This window comes from Pseudophryne corroboree, chromosome 1 (assembly GCF_028390025.1).
Source record: "Pseudophryne corroboree isolate aPseCor3 chromosome 1, aPseCor3.hap2, whole genome shotgun sequence".
NCBI classification, from domain to species: Eukaryota; Metazoa; Chordata; class Amphibia; order Anura; family Myobatrachidae; genus Pseudophryne; species Pseudophryne corroboree.
The window spans coordinates 708,149,048-708,172,914 of record NC_086444.1 but is presented as its reverse complement, the minus strand read 5'-3'; the positions used below and the strand labels follow the sequence as shown (position 1 = coordinate 708,172,914).

The 23,867-nt window shown below is 45.0% G+C and overlaps 1 protein-coding gene across 1 annotated transcript in view; it reads left to right on the top strand.

The window, feature by feature from the left end:
- RPS28 (ribosomal protein S28) overlaps positions 1 to 22,573 on the top strand; it is a 30,339-nt gene extending 7,766 nt beyond the window's left edge. Inside the window, exons 2-4 of the mRNA XM_063914893.1 lie at positions 9,501 to 9,548; positions 10,435 to 10,569; positions 22,491 to 22,573. Coding sequence (XP_063770963.1) covers positions 9,501 to 9,548; positions 10,435 to 10,557 — 171 coding nt within the window. The 3' untranslated portion in view covers positions 10,558 to 10,569; positions 22,491 to 22,573. The remainder of the gene's footprint in view (positions 1 to 9,500; positions 9,549 to 10,434; positions 10,570 to 22,490) is intronic.
- Positions 22,574 to 23,867: the final 1,294 nt, after the last annotated feature.

The window sequence follows — 23,867 nt, the reverse complement described above, 5'->3', positions numbered from 1 at the left end:
AAAAGCCCTTATCTGACTTTCCATATGGATAGGGCAGAATTGAGGACTCGTCCCCAGTTTCTCCCTAAGGTGGTGTCAGCGTTTCACCTGAACCAGCCTATTGTGGTGCCTGCGGCTTCTAAGGATTTGGAGGACTCCAAGTTGCTAGACGTTGTCAGGGCCCTGAAAATATATGTTTCCAGGACGGCTGGAGTCAGAAAATCTGACTCGCTGTTTATCCTGTATGCACCCAACAAGCTGGGTGCTCCTGCTTCTAAGCAGATTATTGCTCGTTGGATTTGTAGTACAATTCAGCTTGCACATACTGTGGCAGGCCTGCCACAGCCAAAATCTGTCAATGCCCATTCCACAAGGAAGGTGGGCTCATCTTGGGCGGCTGCCCGAGGGGTCTCGGCTTTACAACTTTGCCGAGCAGCTACTTGGTCAGGGGCAAACATGTTTGCAAAATTCTACAAATTTGATACCCTGGCTGAGGAGGTCCTGGAGTTCTCTCATTCGGTGCTACAGAGTCATCCGCACTCTCCCGCCCGTTTGGGAGCTTTGGTATAATCCCCATGGTCCTTACGGAGTTCCCAGCATCCACTAGGACGTTAGAGAAAATAAGAATTTACTCACCGGTAATTCTGTTTCTCGTAGTCCGTAGTGGATGCTGGGCGCCCATCCCAAGTGCGGTTTATCTGCATTACTTGTACATAGTTATTGTTAACTAAATCGGGTTATTGAGCCATCTGTTGAGAGGCTCTATTGTTTCATACTGTTAACTGTTTCATATCACGAGTTGTACGGTGTGGCTGGTATGAGTCTTACCCGGGATTCAAAATCCTTCCTTATTGTGTACGCTCGTCCGGGCACAGTACCTAACTGAGGCTTGGAGGAGGGTCATAGTGGGAGGAGCCAGTGCACACCAGGTAGTCTAAGATCTTTCTAGAGTGCCCAGCCTCCTTCGGAGCCCGCTATTCCCCATGGTCCTTACGGAGTTCCCAGCATCCACTACGGACTACGAGAAACAGAATTACCGGTGAGTAAATTCTTATTTTTGTGTTCTGTGACAATGTGTCTTGGATGCAAATTAATTATAGGACGCACAAGCAGTTTCTGCTGATGGAAATGATATGCAGCAAGCTTATATTCTGTGTGACGGCATACAAAATGGTATGCTACAGTGTTTTTTTTAGGAAAACCCTAACGTGGCATTTCAGATGTAGATAGAGCCACAATTACACACAATATAGGCCACATCACTTTAATCAGCAGAAACTGCTTGTGCGTCCTATTACTTTGCTTCTAAAGGCCCGTACACACTGGTCGATGTATCTGCCGTTCTCTTGAACGGCCGATACATCGCGGGACCGTCGGCCAGTGTGTACGGCGATACGTCTGTGAACTCCGTCGTTCACAGACGTATCGCGTCGGCCGCGCAGCACAGCCGACAGCCAATATATCTAACGATATATTGGCCCGTCGCTGTGTGTATGGGGCGGTCGTCCGACCGCCCGTACACATGCTGCGGCGGCCGGCGGTGATTGACAGGTGAACTGGGCGGGCGCCAGCGCCCGCCCAGTTCATGTCAGTCCCCCGACGGATCGTGGCTGTGTATGCACAGCACACTGCCCGATCCGTACATAGATATATCTGCAGATCAATTGATCTGCAGATATATCTAATAGTGTGTACCCACCTTAAGACAAATTTTCACAGCAAAAACGCAAAGACACTCTGTGCTAGAGTTCCAGCATGGCACAACTTCAAGGGCAGTTTAGCGTGACTGCAGCAAGGATGTAGGAGGACAAGTCTGTATGACTTAAGCTAGGTACAGATGGAGCCACGCTCATCTTGGCTTCTCTGCTGTGCCTAGGCACAGCATGGTTTTATTAGCATAAACCCTTCATCTATTCTCTGCTACAATACAGAGAGAACAATTAATCAGGAGATTAAGTCCAACTGTCCTGGCTAAATTAATTCGATTAAAGGCCAAGATGAAGATGGCTCCATCTGTACATACTAGGCAATTATCTGCCCAGATTGGGTGGATGGAATGAAAATATGGTATTCTACGGGAGTGACAGTTGCTGGAAAACAGACTAATATAATTCAGACAAATTGGTAAAATCCGTTTGCTTTAAACAATTTATTTGAATGACCATTTTTTTCTCTTTTCCAGTGTTTAGGAACAAATGATTGTCATTCCCATACCTATATTTTCATTCTAATCAGCTAGTTTAGACAGATAATTGTATAGTGTGTATGTACCTGTAGCTCGATACTTTCAAAGATCAAAGACAGTATTTAAATCTGTTATGCCCCTTTTACACCACCAAAGCCAGATCCCACCTGGGATTTGGAAACTGGTCCTTCCTGTGTGGGAACCGGCATTGGACCCTATGCCGGGCCGGTTGCCATAGCAGTGGGGGGTGGAGCTGGAAACAGAGGCGGCGCTGGGAGAAACTCATCTCTGCGCCGCCTCTTCCCTATGTAGTGAACGGGTTGCATCGACCTGGGAGCGTGTTCACGCTGCCACTGACCTGCTATTTAACCTGGGAATAACACTGCTTTATTCCCAGGTTGAATTATACCCCTTTCACACTGCACAAATAACCTGGTATCGACCTGGCATGTTGCAGTGTTGACACAGGTCTGCATGCGGTGTGAAAGCACCATAGTTGAATTTCTGGGTCGTGTGAAGAGGCAGCGTGGAATTGAGCTCATCTCCCAATGCCTCCACCCCTGGCTCTGCCACCGCCGCTGTGGCAACCCACCCGGCAAAATTGCCGCGTCAGAGAAGCCTGCTGTAGCGTCCAATGCTGGTTCCCGCCCGGGAAGGACCACTTTCCAATTACCGGGTGGGATCTGTTATTTGTGTTGTGAAAGGGGTATTACTGGGTCGGGCAACCCAGGATTTCTACCATGGTGCTTTCACACCACACACCGGCCTGTGTCAACCCAGCACGGATACTGGGTTATTTGTGCGACGTGAAAGGGGTATTAGACTGCTGATTTGTTATGACACATGTATATTGTGTGACACCCCTTTCATGCCAACAAAATAACCAGGGTTATTGCAGAATAGCAGCTTAGTGTGAAGGGGTCCCACAAAAAATAACCTTGGTTTAGTGACCCAGGACTTCAACCCTGGTAAGCAACCAGGGTTGGACCAAGGCAACGGGACAGTGTAAACGTGTGACCTGGGTCATCCAATTCTGTTTCTAGCATAGGTAAAGCTAGATCCCCAGCTGAACAGCTAACTCTGCACCTGTATACAGTGTAAATGGGGATGACCCAGGTCTGATGCACTGGTCTCGGGCAGGAATCGCCAGAGGGTGCCCCAGTAGACAAGATCTTACATCTTGTTGGAGTGGCTTCCTGCTTTGCCTCAGTAATGAGATAAAGCAGTAAATGTTATAGCGACACAAACATGCTGCTATAATACATTCTCCCAACCCCCCCCCCCCCCCCCCCCCTATGTTCCAAAACCTAGGTTGGTGTGAGAGGGGTAAGAGTACATATGGAGCACAACTTGCATTGAAATAAAGCTGTGCTACAGTGTAGCACTTTATATACCCATTCAGAGACTGTTGCACACAGAAGTCTCATATCAAATTAATTGGCAGGTTACTGGTGTTTCCTAGTCTCGACCTTTTGCGACAGACACTTTTCTGCCAACAGATTCTGGACGCTAGCAATATCGAAGCTTCTGGCATGCCAAGGTGGGCTGTTTGGCGTGACTGCTGCAATGATGTATGAGGACCCATCTGTATAGGATTTGAAGACTGAAATTACAGATTAGGTGTGCCCTGCCACAGGATACGGTCGACAGGTCAAAAGGTTGACATGAGTTTTTCACTTTTTGGGGGGGATTTTTTTTCATACTTACCGATCCACATTCACTAAGATGGGAACGGTAACCCGTGCCAAGCAAAGTGGTAGCAGAGCGAGGCACCTTGCCCAAAGCATGATGTGCGGACACTGCACTAATTGGGGTTCCCTGTCACTTTACGAAGAAAATGACGCCAAAAATAGTAAAAAAAAAAAAAAGGGTCGACATGGTCATTAGGTCAACATAAGTTGTCTATCCAACGACCCATACCCCATGCCACTACAGGTTGAGTATCCCATATCCATATATTCCGAAATACGGAATATTCCGAAATACGGACTTTTTTGAGTGAGATTGAGATAGTGAAACCTTTTGTTTTTTGATGTCTCAATGTACACAAACTTTGTTTAATAGTTATTAAAAATATTGTATTTGACCTTCAGGCTGTGTATAAGGTGTATATGAAACATAAATGAATTGTGTTAATGTAGACACTTTGTTTAATGCACAAAGTTATAAAAAAATATTGGCTAAAATGACCTTCAGGCTGTGTATAAGGTGTATATGTAACATAAATGTATTCTGTGCTTAGATTTAGGTCCCATCACCATATCATCTCATGGTATGCAATTCCAAAATACGGAAAAATCCCATATCCAAAATACCTCTGGTCCCAAGCATTTTGGATAAGGGTGACTCAACCTGTACTACTTGTAAGCTGCTGTTCGATCCAAAGGACACAATTAAAGAGTAGACATAGAACCCCTTTTCTCAAGATGTTGGCAGAACCTCAGTTTTCTGTGGTCTGTGTCAAGGTGTGTACACTGCAAGATGCTCGATTTTTGACTGCCATTTCCCTGGAACTCCCCCAGAGCCCAGATAGTCCAAATCTGCGCTATTTGTGATTTTGTGTATGGGGTCATTCAGACCTGATCGCACGCTAGGTTTTTTCGCTGCGGTTAGGTCAGAACTGCGTATGCACTGCAATGTGCAGGCGCATTGCATGGGTACAAAGCAGTTCGTTGCTGTGCGATGGGTTTTACGAAGAATCCATTTGCACTGCCAATCGCAAGGAGATTGACAGGAAGAAGGCATTTGTGGGTGGCATCTGATGGTTTTCTTGGAGTGTTTGGAAAAACGCATGTGTCCAAGCATTTGCAGGGCAGGTGTCTGACGTCTGTTCTGGCCCCAGACAGGCTGAAGTGATCACAGCGGCTGAGTAAGTTCTGGCCAACTCAGAAACTGCACACAACTTTTTTTTGTTCCGCTTGGCTGCACATGCACACTTGCAAAGCAAAAATACACTCCCCTATGGGAGGCGACAATCTGCTCGCAGCAGTGCAAAAACCCCTAGTGAGTGGTCAGGTCTGAATTAGGCCCATTGTATGATTTTTAACTTAGTGCTAATTTTGACTATACTTTATACTAGATAGTACATTAGATAGTAAAGATTGACTTACCTGCACAGTTCATCTAGCCTTACGATCCCGATCCCGCAGGAGTGCGCATCGGTATCGCAAGCTGCCTAACTCCTTTACATGTGCACTAACTTTCCTTAAAATGTATCTGTGTACACACCTTCACACTTACATTGTAAATTGTTAACTGTGAACCTTCTATCTGAATCTTAGTGACCAATGTCATTAAGATTCTCAGACTATTGATTAGTAACATGGTAACAGTTATTGAGTTTGGGGGAAAAAGACAATGTATCCAAGTTCAACCTATATTTGATGGATTTGTCTACTGCTCCAGATACTACCATATAACCTTCAATATTGTATCCTTGGGTGCCATTTTCAGCTAAAAATTTGTCTAACCATTTTTTAAACATTCATTTTCAGCCATTACAACCTTCTCTGGCAGAGTTCCATATCTTTACTGCCCTTACTGTGAAGAAGCCCTTCTCAGGGCATGAAACTTCCTCTCCTCTGACCTTAGGGGGTGACCGTGTGTGTTCTGTGTTTAGGTCTCTTGATAAACAAATCGCCTGACATTTCAATGTATTGACCCTTAATGTATGTTAAGCATGTCTCCTCTTTTCCAATGTAAACATATCGAACATAAGCCTTTCCTCATAATCCAACAACTGTAAGCCCTTTATCAATTTTGTAGCTCTTCTCTGAACCATCTCTAGTTCCATGATGTATATCTTTTTTTTTTTTTAATAGTGTGCCCAGAACTGTACACTGTATTCCAGATGTGGCTGTACCAATTTATACAGTGGCAGGATTATACTGGCTACCCTTATCTCAGTCCCCTTTTTTGTGCAAGCAAATTCCTTGTTTGCCTTTGCTGCTGCACCCTGACAATGGGCGCTGCTGCTAAGTGTCAATGAGCATCCCCAAATCCTTTTCCATTACTGCCATTCCTAGATTTTCCCCATTTCATTTATAGACTGCATGTTCGTTTTTGATCTGAAAATTTATAACTTTACGTTTCTCAGTCATCCATAGGGGACACTGTGATCCTGTTACTTGTGGGTATAGATGGGGTCCATAGAGCCAAGTGCACTTTACATTTTTAAATGAGTATCTGGCTCCTCCCCACAGCCCAGTTTTCAAAAAAGTACCTTCAGAGCCAGATCACCTCTCTGGAGGGCTCCAGATTTTTTTTTTTCATTCTTTTCAGACAAGCAGTTGGCCACTACCTGCCTGCTACGCTAGAGGTTTTCTGGGGAGACCTGATCCCACCTCCTGAGGTCAGCGCCCAGGTCCCTGGCTGCAGGGACATCGGTCCCTGGGGCACAGTTAATGCAGCCTCCTGTGGCTAGCGCTTGAAAACCCGTGCAGCTCGCCATCTGCTACACAGCTGAAGAACATCAAGGGGTATGTAAACCCTTGGGCTCCAGCTAGCGGGGATCCTGGAAAAGCTGGCAGCAGCACATTGAGGACATAGTAGCTAGTGCAGCTGCAGCAGGCATTCTCTCCCCCACAGGAAGTGCATGGGGAGGAGTAGTTGCTTGGTGTTCCCGGCAGCAGGAACGCTATCTTCGTGGACTACTCACTATCAGGAGCCATGACACAGGCAGCAGCACTTACTACTCTGTAACGGCAGGGAACAGACAGGGCAGTGACCCTTAATATAAAGCTATAGCAGTGCTTTTGAGTATTGACATTACCAAACTGCTATATTGAGTGGTGGGGGTTCCTCCTCCCCTCTGGGTTCTCACATGGTGGAGCTGAGTTTTTCAGTGCCTTAACTTTCTGTATCTATTAGATCCTATTCTATAGGGGGTGTGTGCAGTTGTGCAAGTAGGACTGGTAAAGGTATTGGCCTGGTGATGAGCAGTGCCTGGTTTCCTCCAAACATGATGCCTGGCATTCATGCCAAAGAGTTCAATCTTTGTCTCATCAGACCAGAGAATTGTTTCTCGTGGTCTGAGTCAATCAGGTGTGTTTTGGCAAACTCCAGACAGGCTGCCATGTGCTTTACTAAGGAGTAGCTTCTGTCTGGCCACTCTCCCATACAGGCCTGGATGGTGGATTGCTGCAGAGATGGTTGTCCTTCTGGAAGTTTCTCCTCTCCACAGAGGAATGCTGTAGCTCTGACTGTGACTATTGAGTTCTTGGTCAACTCCCTAACTAGGGCCCTTCTCCCCAATCGCTCAGTTTATTTGGCTGGCCAGCTCTAGGAAGAGTCCTGGTGGTTCCATTTATGGATGATGGAGGCCACTGTGCTCATTGGGCCCTTCAAAGCAACAGATATTTCTCTTATGTCCTAGAGGATGCTGGGGTTCACATTAGTAGCATGGGGTATAGATGGGGTCCCTTGGGAATCATGGGTGCATCGAGACAATCCTGTCTGAGGTCTAAAGACAATTCCTTTGACTTCATGCTTGGGGGGTAAATTTACTAAGATGGGAGTTCTCTTTAAGATTGGAATTGCCCATAGCAACCAGTCAGATTCCAGGTATTATATTCTAGAACACAGGTTCTCAAACTCAGTCCTCAGGACCCCACACAGTGCATGTTTTGCAGGTAACCCAGCAGGTGCACAGGTGTATTAATTACTCAGACACATTTTAAAAGGTCCACAGGTGGAGCTAATTTCATTTGCGAGTCTGTGAGGAGACCTGGAAAACATGCACTGTGTGGGGTCCTGAGGACCGAGTTTGAGAACCTGTGTTCTAGAAGGTGCTAGATAAATGAGAAGTAGAATCTGGTTGCTATGGGCAACATCCCATCTTAAATAGAATTCCCATCTTAGTAAATTTTCCTCCTGGTTTGTGCTCACATGCACTGCGGTGTGTGTGTGCGCTTCTCCAAATGTCCAATCAACTGAATTTACTACAGGTGGACTCCAATTAAGCTGTAGGAAAATCTCGGGATGATCAGTGGAAACAGGATACACCTGAGCTCAATTTTGAGCTTCATGGCAAAGGCTGTGAATACTTATGTACATGTTTTTTTTTTTTTTTTTGTTCAGAACAACTTTTCTCTTCATTATGGGGTTTTTGTGTGTCGAATTTTGAGGAGGAAAAAATGCTTTTATTTCATTTCGGCATAAGGCTGTAACATAAAATGTGGAAAAAGTGAAGCGATGTGAATACTTTCCAGATGCACTATCTATTTGCCAGTTCCTCGATTCTGAGCCTGATGCGATTGAGTCTTTGAAAATTAAGTATAAGGGCCTTGCTATTTTTTTTTGCAGTTGGCTCCATTAGAACCCTTGTGTAGTCTCAGGCCCCGGAGATTTATTAATCTTAATTCTGCTTAGTCTCTCACGGACTTCAGTTTCACTCAAGCAAGTATTTTGTAAAGGGACCTCATGAATTCTGTTATGTAATCCCACCATTTTTTCCTCTCTAGCAAATACTGACAGAATTTGTTTAGTTTTTTTCTTTGTCTTATCAACTTGCCTAACTTGCTTTTTAAGGGTCCTATGTTGTCTTCTCTTTAACCTTTCAATTGATGTACTTAAAGATTTTTAGAATTTTGTTTTGCTTTCGTTAGCATTTTGTGTTTTAGCAGTTCTTGATTTCCCTTTTGCCCTTTTTGTTCCATTCTTTGTAGTAGTGCAAAGACTGCACACTCCCATCTGATTTGAACAATTTAAATGCTTGCCTCTTTTTATTCCTTTCTACCTTTAACACTTTATTAAGCCACATTGGTTTAAACTTGGTAATCTTGCCTTTTTTTCATGGGTATAAACTTACAGTATGTGTTTGTCCAGCAATGTCTTTTTAAAGGTGTCCCAAACTGCAGTGCTTTGACCTTGTCCACTAGCTCACTTCTCCACTCTAAGGAGAGATGTATGAAGTAGTGTTTAATCTCTTGCTGTCACATCTCTTGGGACCACATCGTCAGTGGGGTTAAGTGTGTAACAATTTGTTGGTGTTGTCCACGACAAGCTGGGCTATCCCTGACATGATTGCCTCTGATGTAATGGGTGCATCTGACACTATCGGCGGCTTCTGGAAGGTATTTCTGCTTTAAGAAATATGGGCAGACTTGCTGGAGTTGCAACTGCTTCTGGCAGGCTGTTACATAAAGCACCTGGTATTTAAAAGCATGGCTACACTCGAGCAGTCTTTTTTATTTATTTTTAGTTTCCATACAATTTGAGGCTGTCTTATGCTCTAGTGCATATCAAAGTCACTGGTAACTGCAGCCATGCGTTTATCTATCTTTGATTTGATGATTGTGTCACTTCACTAATGGGATGTTTTTAAAATTGTTTTTAGGTAACAAAGGTTCTTGGAAGAACTGGATCTCAAGGCCAGTGTACTCAGGTAAGGTTTAATGTTGAGGCTGAGCTTGTTTTTATTAGTGATTGGTCACATCACACTCTAGAATATTATCCCTATATCTTTTTATTGCTTTTACTAAAACGTCAGTTCATTCTATGTGTATGATTTTCAGCGATTGGTTGAAAAGGTATTTTAAATTGATCTTGCTTTGCCTATTTCTCAGCTTATTTAAAATTGAGGCCATATTCAAATGAGGTATTTTTCACACCCAATAGGATTTCTTCAGCTGCCTTAACACTGACACTCACGACTGAGATTGGATACATATGAATTGTGTTCTTCCTAGGAATTTTTGAGGGCAGGGTGCTAGTCTGTGGGGGCACTTGTGCATGCTTCTGAAAATGGGGTGTGACTATGCAAATTGTTGGTGGCGTCACTAAAGGGGGTGTCTAGCACCTGCAGAGGTGCTGAGCTTCCCCCAAGCGCTCTCGTGTAACATGAATAGATCCTGTGCGCAATAGATGCTGTACTATGGAGCCTGTCACCCGGCTCCATAGCCCTGCACGCTAATATGGACAAGATTGTCCATATTGGCCAGCATGTTTAAACGAGCCGGCACCAGCAATGAATGAGCGTGGGTCCGCGCACTTTATCGCTGGTCCCTACACACTGAAAGATATGAATGGTATCTTGTTCACATCTTTCACTGGGATCAACCAGTGTGTAGGGCCCTTTACAAAGCCTCAGCATGTATTGTCAAAATATTATGCAGTTCTTTCCAGAGTAACTAATCATTCACATGCAGCACCTCTCCCATTGGAGCATAGTTTTGATACTTATCACATGCAATAAAGTCCATACTTGTCAACAGAATTCTAAAGCTGTTTTTCAAAATATATTGGAATAAATGAATCCCTTTCCTATACAGGTTCGTGTTGAGTTTATGGATGACAGCAACCGTTCCATTATAAGAAATGTAAAAGGTCCAGTTCGAGAGGGAGATGTTCTCACATTGCTGGAATCTGAACGTGAAGCTAGAAGACTGCGCTAGTATGTGTTTTAGGTAAAACTTCTATCAATTAGCTTTTTTCAGTCATAGTTTCTGTAGTAAAACTTTCAGCAAGTCTTCCTTGCATGTGTGCAAAACTTTATTAACAATTGTCCTGATCATTATCAGGCAATATAAAGTCGCATGTGGTGGTGGTTTCCCCCCCCCCCCCCAGCTATTCAATAAATTCTTCAAAGGAACAGCTGTCGTGGTAACACAATGTTCCTGTGAAGTTCTAGACCAGGCCCAGCCACAGTTCTGCTATTGGGGAATGTTAAACTGGCAAGGCATACTGGGATATGTAGTTTTACAATAGCTAGAGAGCCACAGGCTAGCCAGGCATGTTCTAGAATGCTTTGTTATTGGAAATCCAATAACAAAACTTTCTATTGGTTCTGTGCTTGCTTAGTCATGCTCTTAACAATGTGAAAAGCCTCCTATTTGCATTGTAGTCTTCAGTGTGACTATTCAGCAATTGTTTGCCTCCTAAAAGTGTGTACATTTCTTAAAATGTATACGCTTACTAAACCATAAATGTGTGCAGAAGAAGCCAATGTATGCATTTTAAACAATTTATACTCTTGGGTGGTTGGAGCTGGACATACAATTGCAGCTCCTTTCAAGATCCTGTAGGGACTGATGGGAAAATTAAAAAAAAAAAAACTGCAGGGACAGAGGGGAAAACAATTTTCTCTATAAAACGCCATTCTAAAATGGTGTTATATAAAGTAAACTTGGCATCTAACGTTTTGATGCTTGCTGAATAGCATAAAACTGTAAACCACAATAGAGATCAATGTATTGAATGCTACTGTGATATGGGTATGAGTGGAGAAGATGTTATCTTCTGTTTCCCATGTCTGCAGAACTTTTGCGTTTAAAAATGTGGAAACACTGCTTTCTCAACTTAAGAATGAACATCCTGAATAGCTTGTTAGTTAATAAATAAAAAATAATAATTAATAGTTTGAGTATCCCATATCCAAATATTCCGAAATACAGTATATTCCGAAATATGGAATTTTTTGAGTGAGTGAAAAAGTGAAACCTTTGTTTTCTGATGGCTCAGTGTACAAAAACTTTGTTTAATACACATAGTTATTAAAAATATTGTATTAAATGTCCTTCAGGCTGTGTATAAGGTGTATATGAAACATAAATGAATTGTGTGAATGTACACACACTTTGTTTAATGCACAAAGTTATAAAAAATATTGGTTAAAATTACCTTCAGGCTGTGTGTATAAGGTGTATATGTAACATAAATGTATTCTGTGCTTAGACTTGGGTCCCATCACCATGATATCTCATTATGGTATGCAATTATTCCAAAATACGGAATAATCCAATATCCAAAATACTTCTGGTCCCAAGCATTTTGGATAAGGGATACTCAACCTGTATATTCTTCGGGGCCCATGGTCTCCACAGGGTTAACCTTGGGTATGGCTGGTGGAGGCAAGGACTGGCAGAGCACAATAAAGCTTTGTGAGCATCCCAGGATGCACTGGGCTCCTCTCCCCCCTCATACCCTACCCCCATGCTCAGGTACTTCAGTGTGACCAGCTCCTGCTGGCACCAAAAACTGAACAGGGGCTGCACACTGCAGCTCAAGCTTTTGGTTTTATTTCTCTATCGTCCTAGTGGATGCTGGGGTTCCTGAAAGGACCATGGGGAATAAGCGGCTCCGCAGGAGACAGGGCACAAAAAGTAAAGCTTTTCCAGATCAGGTGGTGTGCACTGGCTCCTCCCCCTATGACCCTCCTCCAGACTCCAGTTAGATTTTTGTGCCCGGCCGAGAAGGGTGCAATCTAGGTGGCTCTCCTAAAGAGCTGCTTAGAGAAAGTTTAGCTTAGGTTTTTTATTTTACAGTGAGTCCTGCTGGCAACAGGATCACTGCAACGAGGGACTGAGGGGAGAAGAAGTGAACTCACCTGCGTGCAGGATGGATTGGCTTCTTGGCTACTGGACATTAGCTCCAGAGGGACGATCACAGGTACAGCCTGGATGGTCACCGGAGCCGCGCCGCCGGCCCCCTTGCAGATGCTGAAGTTAGAAGAGGTCCAGAATCGGCGGCTGAAGACTCTGACAGTCTTCTAAAGGTAGCGCACAGCACTGCAGCTGTGCGCCATTTTCCTCTCAGCACACTTCACACGCTGTCACTGAGGGTGCAGGGCGCTGGGGGGGGGCGCCCTGGGAAGCAAATGTAAACCTATATACTGGCTAAAAATACCTCACATATAGCCCCCAGAGGCTATATGGAGATATTTAACCCCTGCCAAACTTCACTAAAGAGCGGGAGACGAGCCCGCCGTAAAAGGGGCGGGGCCTATCTCCTCAGCACACAGCGCCATTTTTTCTCTCACAGAAAGGCTGGAGAGAAGGCTCCCAGGCTCTCCCCTGCACTACAGAAACAGGGTTTAAACAGAGAGGGGGGGCACAAATTGGCGATATAAATATATATATAAAGATGCTATTAGGGAGAAACACTTATATAAGGTTGTCCCTATGTAATTATAGCGTTTTTTGGTGTGTGCTGGCAAACTCTCCCTCTGTCTCTCCAAAGGGCTAGTGGGGTCCTGTCCTCTGTCAGAGCATTCCAGGTGTGTGTGCTGTGTGTCGGTACGTGTGTGTCGACATGTATGAGGACGATGCTGGAGGAGGCGGAGAAATTGCCTGTAATGGTGTTGTCACTCTCTAGGGAGTCGACACCGGAATGGATGGCTTATTTAGGGAATTACGTGAGAATGTCAACACGCTGCAAGGTCGGTTGACGACATGAGACGACCGACAAACAATTAGTAACGGTCCAGGCGTCTCAGAAACACCGTCAGGGGTTTTTTATAAAAAACGCCCATTTACCTCAGTCGGTCGACACAGACACGGACACTGAATCCAGTGTCGACGGTGAATAAACAAACGTATTCCTCATTAGGGCCACACGTTAAGGGCAATGAAGGAGCTGTTACATATTTCTGATACTACAAGTACCACAGAAAAGGGTATTATGTGGAAGTGAAAAAACTACCTGTAGTTTTTCCTGAATCAGATAAAATAAAATGAAGTGTGTGATGATGCGTGGGTTTACCCCGATAGCAAATATTGGCGTTATACCTTTTCCCGCCAGAAGTTAGGGCGCGTTGGGAAGCACCCATTAGGGTGGATAAGGCGCTCACACACTTATCAAGTGGCGTTACCGTCTCCAAATACGGCCGCCCTCAAGGAGCCAGCTGATAGGCAGCTGGAAAAATATCCTAAAAAGTATATACACACAGACGGTGGTTATACTGCGACCAGCGATCGCCATCAGCCTGGAGATGCAGTGCTGGGTTGGCTTGGTCGAATTCCCTGACTAAAAATATTTTATTGATATAGAGCATTTAATAGGATGCATTCTATATATATATATATATATATATATATGTATGCGAGATGCACAGAGGGATATTTGCACTCTGGCATCAAGATAAGTGCGTTGTCCATATCTCCCAGAAGATGTCATGGACACGACAGTGGTCAGGTGATACAGATCCCATACGGCACATGGAAGTATTGCCGTATAAAGGGAAGGAGTTATTTGGGGTCGGTCCGTCGGACCTGGGGGCCACGGCCACAGCTGGGAAATCCAACCTTTTTACCCCAAGTTACATCTCAGCAAAAAAAGACACTGTCTTTTCAGCCTCAATCCTTCCGTTCCCATGTGGGCAAGCGGGCAAAAGGCCAGTCATATCTGCCCAGACATAGAGGAAAGGGAAGTAGACTGCAGCAGGCAGCCCCTTCCCAGGAAAAGAAGCCCTCCACCAGTGGGGGGGTAGTCTCAAGAGTCTCAGCGCGCAGTGGGATCACTCGCAAGTTGACCCCTAGATCATACAAGTATTATCCCAGGGGTACAGATTGGAGAGTCGAGACATTTTTTCCTCGCAGGTTCCTGAAGCCTGCTTTACCAACGGCTCCCTCCGACAAGGAGGCAGTATTGGGAAAAAATTCACAAGCTGTATTTCCAGCAGGTGATAATCAAAGTACCCCTCCTACAACAAGGAAAAGGGTATTAGTCCTCCACACTATATTGTGGTACTGAAGCCAGACGGCTTGGTGAGACATAGTCTAAATCTGAAATCTTTGAACACTTGCATAAAAAGGTTCAAATCAAGATGGAGTCACTCAGAGCAGTGATAGAGAACCGGAAAAAAGGGGACTATATGGTGTCCCTGGACATCAAGGATTACCTCCATGTCCAAATTTGCCCTTCTCAACAAGGGTACCTCTGGTTCGGGATACAGAACTGTCAATATCAGTTTCAGACGCTGCCGTTGAATTATCCACGGCACCCCGGGCCTTTACCAAGGTAATGGCCGAAAAGATGATTCTTAAAAGAAGAAAGGCATCTAAATTATCCCTTACTTGGACGATATCCTGAAAGGGACAAGTTTCCAGAGAACAGTTGGAGGTCGGAAAAGAACTATCTAAAGTAGTTCTACGACAGCACGAGTGGATTCTAAATATTCCAAAAATCGCAGCTGTTTTCCGATGATACGTCTGCTGTTCCTAGGAATGATTCTGGGCATAGTCCAGAAAGAGGTATTTCTCCTGGAGGGGAAAGCCAGGGAGTTATCCGACCTAGTCAGAAACCTCCTAAATCCAGGCCAAGTATCAGTGCATCAATGCACAGGAGTCCTGGGGAAAATGGTGGCTTCTTACGAAGCGATTCCATTCGGCAGATCTCACGCAAAAACTTTTCAGGGGGATTTGCTGGACGAATGGTCCGGATCGCATTTTCAGATGCATCAGCGGATAACCCTGTCTCCAAGGACAAGGGTGTCTCTTCTGTGGGGGCTGCAGAGTGCTCATCTTCTAGAGGGCAGCACATTCAGCATTCAGGACTGTGTTCTGGTGACCACGGATGCCAGCCTGAGAGGCTGGGGAACAGTCACACAAGGAAGAAATTTCCAAGGAAGTGTGGTCAAGTCTGGAGATTTCTCTCCACATGAATATACTGGAGCTAAGGGCAATTTACGATGCTCTGAGCCTAGGAAGACCTCTGCTTCAAAGTCAACCGGTGCTGATCCAGTAGGACATCATCATGGCAGTCGCCCACGTAAACAGACGGGGCGGCACAAGAAGCAGGAGGGCAATGACAGCAAGGATTCTTCGCTGGGCGAAAGATCATGTGATAACACTGTCAGCAGTGTTCATTCCGGGAGTGGACAACTAGGAAGATTTCCTCAGCATAAATGAATTCCACCCGGAAAAGTGGGAACTTCATCTGGAAGTTTCCACATGTTTGTAAACCGTTGGGAAAGACCAAAGGTGGTTATGATGGCGTCCCACATGAAGCGCCAGGTCTAGAGACCCTCAGGCAATAGCTGGGACGCTCTGGTAACACCGTGGGTGTACCAGTCGGTGTATGTGTTCCCTCCTCGGCCTTTCATACCCAGTGTATGGAGAATGATAGGAAGGAGAGGAGTAAGAACTATACTCGGGGTTCCGGTTTGGGCCAAGAAGAACTTGGTACCCGGAACTTCAAGAGATACTAGAAAGGATCTTGATTCAGCAAGAATCATGTCTGTTCCATGACTTACCGCAGCTGCGTTGACGCCAGGGCGGGTGAACGCCGGATCCTAAGGGAAAAAGGCATTCCGGAAGAGGTCATCCCTACCCTGGTCAGAGCCAGGAAGGAGGTGACCGCACAACATTATCACCGCTTAGGTGAAAATATGTTCCATGGTGTGAGGCCAGGAAGGCTCCACGGAAGAATTTCAACTAGGTTAATTCCTACATTTCCTGCAAGCAGGAGTGTATATGGGTCTCAAATTGGGGTCCATTAAGGTTCAAATTTCGACCGGTCGATTTTCTTCCAGAAAGAAATTGGCTTCAGTTCCTGAAGTCCAGAAGTTGTTAAGGGAGTACTGCATATACAACCCCTTTTTGATGTCTCCAGTGGCACTGGGCGATCTCAACGTAGTTTGGGATTCCTAAAATCACATTGTTTTAAACAACTCAAATCTGTGGATTTGATATATCTCACATGGAAAGTGACCATGCTGTTGGTCCTGGCCTCGGCCAGGCGAGTGTCAGAATTGGCGGCTTTATCTCACAAAGCCATATCTGATTGTCCATTCGGACAGAGCAAAGCTGTGGACTCGTCCCCAGTTTCTCCCTAAGGTGGTGTCAGCGTTTCACCTGAACCAGCTTATTGTGGTGCCTGCGGCTACTAGGGACTTGGAGGACTCCAAGTTGCTGGATGTTGTCAGGACCCTGAAAATATAGTTCCAGGTCGGCTGGAGTCAGGAAATCTGACTTGCTGTTTATCCTGTATGCACCCAACAAGCTGGGTGCTCCTGCTTCTAAGCAGACTATTGCTCGTTGGATTTGTAGTACAATTCAGCTTGCACATTCTGTGGCAGGCTTGCCACAGCAAAAAATATGTAAATGCCCATTCCACAAGGAAGGTGGGCTCATCTTGGGCGGCTGCCCGAGGGGTCTCGGCATTACAACTCTGCCGAGCAGCTACGTGGTCGGGGGAGAACACGTTTGTAAAATTTTACAAATTTGATACCCTGGCAAAAGAGGACCTGGAGTTCTCTCATTCGGTGCTGCAGAGTCATCCGCACTCTCCCGCCCGTTTGGGAGCTTTGGTATAATCCCCATGGTCCTTTCAGGAACCCCAGCATCCACTAGGACGATAGAGAAAATAAGAATTTACTTACCGATAATTCTATTTCTCGGAGTCCGTAGTGGATGCTGGGCGCCCATCCCAAGTGCGGATTATTCTGCAATACTTGTACATAGTTATTGTTACAAAAATCGGGTTATTGTTGTAGGAAGCAGTCTTTCAGAGGCTCCCTTTGTTATCATACTGTTAACTGGGTTTAGATCACAAGTTGTACGGTGTGATTGGTGTGGCTGGTATGAGTCTTACCCGGGATTCAAAATCCTCCCTTATTGTGTACGCTCGTCCGGGCACAGTACCTAACTGGAGTCTGGAGGAGGGTCATAGGGGGAGGAGCCAGTGCACACCACCTGATCTGGAAAAGCTTTACTTTTTGTGCCCTGTCTCCTGCGGAGCCGCTTATTCCCCATGGTCCTTTCAGGAACCCCAGCATCCACTACGGACTCCGAGAAATAGAATTATCGGTAAGTAAATTCTTATTTTCTCTATTGCTGCATGTTTCTTCTATTGCTGCATGTTTTCAACATCTCTTCACTGTCTTATTGCTTTCCCTTTTCTCAATACCCCTGAAAACTGGTGTATTTTTTGAGTTGAACTTACAACATTGTACTGTACATTGTATATTGTGTGCGCACTGTCATGTTACATGCTGCCCATTGCCATATTTGTGTGTACACGTTTACTGCTATGTTTAAGAAGACTAAAGGTGTATACACAGTATGATAAATTGTAAAAAGTTAGCACATCACACCATGGGGGTAATTCAGAGTTGATCATAGATGTGCTTAACTTGGCACATCTACGATACTTTACTCTGACATGCGGGGGGACGCCCAGCACGGGGCTAGTCCAAACTGCATGTCAGGCCCCCTCTGCACAAGTACAAAGCATCGCACAGCGGCGATTTTGTACTTGATAAGTAGCTCTTTGGTCCTGGTCCTGCACGCTGGCAGGGGGCTACTTGTCACACAGCTACAGAGGCCTGCGTTACTCGGACCATGCCCCCGAAATGGCCAGCGAACGCCTCTGCCTGTCAATCAAGTGGAGGCGATTGCTTGGCTGAGATGCCGGTGACCTCTCTGGCATGCACAATTTTGACTATTACTATACAGTCTAGTTTCTAGTAAAATATAGTCAATATCTGTTTCTGGACTCTGGGGGGTTCAAGGGAAATCGCATAGTCAAAATTGGCACTTACGAAGTCAAAATCTCACCTTAAGACCAAGCAGACAGGGGCTCCTATTTTGGCAGCATGTAAAACCTATAACATGGAGGTTTTACTGCAGGATTTGTAACAGAATGGCTAGTGCACAGCCTGTCTGGATCCTCTCAAACCCCCCACAACTTCAGGAGTAACTCCCATGGGCATCTTTCACTAAATTGCTGACCATATTGTTACCCCACTAGTGCATCCCCTTCAGGGGTATGCCACTGCAGCCCTCAATGGCTCCCCTATGGGATTTCAACAGTCATTACAGCCCATTGATCAGGTAATTGCAGCCTCTCATCCTTACTACATGGTTGGATTCATTCTCTACATCAGGCATTCCCAACCACGGTCCTCAAGGCATACCAACAGTGCAGGTTTTAGTGATATCCAGGCTGCAGCACAGATGGTTAAATCAAAATAACTGAGCTACTAATTAAGTCACCTGTGCTGAAGCCTGGATATCACTAAAACCTGCACTGTTTGTGTGCCTTGAGGACCGTGGTTGGGAATGCCTGCTCTACATCATGGGTTTTCAACCTGCAGCCCTCCAGCTGCAGAGCTATACCTCAGTATGCCCTGCCTTAGTATTAAGATGCATTAATAGCAAAACTGTGGCAGGGCATGCTGGGATGTGTAGTTCCACAACAGCTGGAGGGCCACAGGTTGAAGACCTATGCTCTGCATCTATACAGTGCTTGGCTTCTTCCTCTGCTGCATTTTATAACCTGGTGCGTTTCATAACATGGTGCGTGGTCGGGTCATATTGCCTACATCCTCTACATGTCTAAACGTTCCTAAGTCTACTCCCATTAGTTGCTGCTGATCTTGCAGAGATTTCAGATGCTGAATACCCCTTGGGGTAGGAGGAGCCACCTAAATTTCATGTGGCTGCATTAATTAGGGTGGTTACATTTTCAATTCAGCTGGCATACACTTAACAAGCCCCTGCCAGTAAAGATGTGCAGAAGGTAGTGTTAGCTGAGTTTCTGCACTTGGCCACTTCTCTGAAGCTATGAACGCGGCATGTTAGTTTAAGAAACTTATGGTTCCTAAATAGCTTGGCTCCTTTTACCTGCTACCTGCAGTGGATTGTCCACCTATGGTTGACGCATTTAGTTGACGGTTCCATACTTTCTATCCTGACTGCATCCTCCCTTAAGTAACTGCTCGATGGACAACTGGATAACTGTCTCAAATCTCTGTGCTTCCTTACAGGAGCAACTGCAAGACCTGCTACAGCCTGTGTGGCTAAGGCCATCAAGACTTGTTATCCTCTAAGGCAGGGGTGGGGAACCTGCGGCCCTCCGGCTGTTTAACTACACAACCCATCTTGCCCTGCAACAGTGTTAGCTTCGCCACATGGCAAAAACCGTAGCAGGGCATGCTGGTATGTGTAGTTCAACAGCAGCTGGAGGGCCAAAGGTTCCCCACCCCTGCTCTAAGGTTACAGCGGTTTTTATTGCAGCTCACCGCATTGTGTGGCTCTGCTTGTGAAAAGCTGATTCCGATGCCAAGTTGGCCCTAGGAACCCGACCATACACGTGCATACTCCTTTTTGGACTGGATGGGATTGTAGAGAAACTGACAACCTTGCCTACCCTTGGCATCTTCTGTGCAGCCTTGGACTTCATTCTTTCAGTTCTTTCGTCCACAGTCAAGGCCAAAAGTCAGACCTTAAGAGTACCTTGCACCGTCAAGACCTCCAAAACAAAGCAGGCTTGTGCTGCTAGACCTCAAACTACCAAGCCAAAGGACAAACACTCCGTCTAACGGGGTGGGCCTCCCCCTGGGGGACCCCAGGCTGGGAGGCTGACTTCAGTTCATCCACACATGGCATCAAGTCACAACGGATGCCTATGTCCAAGAAGTCTCACGGGTATGCTTTCCTTCCTGAAGCGTCCTCCCAGACAATACTTCCCTACTACGCATTCAACCGACCCCGGCAAAGCACAGGCGCTGAAAGGTCATGCACTCCTTACTACAATTGGGGGTCATTATTCCTGTTCTGCGGCCACAACTGGATCAAGGGTTCTATTCTACGCTCTTTTTGGTTCAGAGACTAACTGGGCCATCCCATTCTCAATTTGAAATTGCTGAACAGGTACCTCAAGATCCCCAAGTTTTGTATGGATGGGGCCAGGACATTGGATCCAGAAGTGAGCTTTGTGGATGCACTCATAGTCCCATGGGTCTTCCATCTGGCCTATTTCTTCCCTCCAGTGTCTCTCCTTCCCAGAGTACTATGAAAGTTCAAGGAGGACTGTTGCACGATCATACTGAGAGCTCTAGCATGGCCCAGATGGCATTGGTTCACAGATTTGTAAGAACTCTCCATAGATCAGCCCTTTCCTCTCCATCCAGACCTGCTCTTTCAGGGGCCCTGCCTCCAGCTTTGACTGTGTGGCTCTTGAGACATCCCTCCTGAGGGGAAAAGGTTTCTTCAGTGCTGTGGTTCAGACTATGCTTCAGGCTTGGAAGCCAGCCTCTGCCCTCATATTAACGGACCTGGCACTCCTACTTTCAGTGGTGTGCTCATCGTCACTACAGTATGACCATAAGGTTCTCAGGATCCCTAGACTGTTTGCCTTTTCTTTGCCTGGTTACTCTGCAGGTCCAGGTCTGCTTTGTCCATCTGGTTCAAGATAAGACTGGCTCCCTTGCCAGATGTGTACCTTCCTTCAGGGGGTACTCAGGATACAGCCTCCCTTCATTCCTCCGTGGGATCTGTCCTTGGTTCTTTGTGCCTTACAACAGACTCCCTTCTAACCATTGGACACTAAACCTCAAGTGTCTCACCACTAAAACTTTCTGCTAGCTATAGCCTGATATACCCCCTTTCTGATATTCCACCAGGACCAGGCGGTCCTTCAGACCAAATCTGGATACCTACCTAAATTCAGTATCCATTAACTATAACTAATTGTGGTACTGGCCTTCCAGGAACCTGTTCTCTCTCCAGAGGAAGCCTTGTTTGATGTGTTTCATGCTCTCGGGAGCTACATGGACCGTACTAGTTTTGGAAACGGATGCCTTATCTGTGGATTTCACAAGTTGGGCTGGCCTGTCTGTAAGCGAACGGTTGCTCCGTATGACCATCTCGTAGGCTTACATGCAGGCTGAGCTTCCTGTTCAAAGTAGTGTCTGCTCACTCTGGGTCCTTTGTGGGCAGCATGCCGTGAAGTGTCGGCAATTACGCAAGGCTGCTACGTGGTTGTCTGCTCACACTTTTCTTAGGTTCTATGCCTTTAATACGTTTGCTTCTCAGGATCTAACCTTTTACCGCAATGTCCTCCTTTCAGCTTGGGAGCATTACCTCCCTATTACAACTGCTTTGGGACATCCCAAGGTTAACCCTGTGGAGACCCTGGACTCAAAAGAAGTGAAAGCGTTATGTTACCTTCGTTAACTTTTTCTTTGAAGTCCGTGGGATCCACAGTGCGCCTACCCTGATGCACCAAGCTTCAATGGGTTGCTTTTACGGTCACCAGTTCCCTCTTTCTTCTGAGTGATTTTCCTGTGTACCATCCTTCCTTCTCCTCTTGAGCTCCTGCTTTGGGCTTGTTAACTAAAACTGATGTGCTTGTATGAGGGAAGAGGAGCCCAGTGCAGCCTTGGAGGCTCACATAGCTTTATAGATCAGTCCCAGTGCTGGGGTTGACCCTGTGGATCCCATGGACCTCTAAGGAAAAACTAACACAAAGACAAGCTTGACCATAACTCGCTTATTTTAAAATCACAAATATTTTGCAATTAAATGTCTAAGAGTTTAGTGATATCATCGTGTATCACAGTATTGAGGTTAATTAGTGATAAAATGAAAAACAAATCTGCATGTTAATGTATTTTGAATTAATATCCATGCTTTTTCAAATGTACCTGCTTTTAAAAACATTCAAATGGACAGTTTTTATTTGTGGTCTTGGTTTTTGTGGAAGAGCCAAAACTTGCCACACATGTAAACTTTTTACATTTTGACCACTAATAAAAAAATTTGTAAGTTCTATTTAGTAACTTCTAAAAATTGTTTGTTTATTTTTGTTTTTCTTCTCCCTCCAGATCCCTGAAGTTTGTTCTTAAGAGTGGAGTTGGACTTCGGATCAGCTTGCTTTTTTGATAAAAATAAAGATTTGGCAACACAAGTAGTCATGTCAATTTTTAATTTCTTATTCTGTGTCAGATTGTGGAAATTAACCTGTGTTAATCAAAAATTATTATCAATGTTGGACTAAAGGTAACTAAAATATGTAGGTCATGCTTTTGTAGGCATTGTAGTGACACTGAAAAGATCTATTATATTATGGATGACCTTGACAATATGCTTAAATTCAGTCAAGTTGATTGTCTAGTAAGTATGTACGGTGTTGCAAGACTCTGCACTTTTGTTTAACAGCCTCAGCTGTCATGTTTTGAGGATTTCTATCTAGAAGCAAGGTGGTATAATCACTGTCACAGCAATGCAAGTCAAAGATGGCATTAAAGAAAATACCCAAAAATCTGTTGCTGGTACTGCAGATGTTTATATCCCTCCAATTTTTTTTTTTATTTTTTTTTTCTCTTCTCTTCTCTTTTCTTAGGTCCACTGAGACTACCACTTTAAAAAGGCTTTGTAGTATGCTATTTGGAACACTTCACTTTGTTTTTTATTTTATGCAAGCGTTCAGTAATAAATTTACAGTCAGTTGACTTTATTTTTGGCTGGTAGGATCAACTGGAGTAAGAATCACAAAAAAGGATGTAGTTATCATAACATTTGATAACATAAGCAGCTGTTTAAACATAGGATAATTTAGGCCATTTTAATAATTCTACCTCCTTCATCCTGAAATGCATATAGTAACATGTATTTGAGGTTTAGTATGTCTTACTGCTTTTGGAACAGAAACATTTAGCAAAGTTATGTAAGAGTTGGTACATCTTGCCTTGATTCTAGACCTGAATTATCTGCCCACAGTACTAGAACTGGAAAAATTTGCAGGGGTGGGAAAAGGTGAATGAGGAAAGATGAATGAAAGTAGGGGTACATGAAAAGACCAAAGATGAGTGGGGAAGTGACAATTTAGTAAGATGGGGGATAGATGGGAAAGGCACATTGAAGAACTCCTGTAAAGCTGGGCATGATCTTTAGTGGGGTGTGGATCATTACATCAACAATATTTAGGCTGACAGGTCAAAAGGTCGACATGAGCTTTTGGGGTGTTTTCTTTGTAGTGACTGGGAACCCCAGTTAGTGCAGTGTCCTCTTGCATGGCTCGCCATGCTTTGGGCAAGGTGCCTCGCTCTACTCGGCACAGGTTACTGGTCCAATCGTAGTCCACGTGGATTGTTAAGTATGAAAAAGTAAAAAATTAACTTTTTTTTTTTAAACTCCTGTTGACCTTTTGACCTAGACATTGCTGATCTTCAGACCGTATCTCCTATAGTGGCCTGACAAAT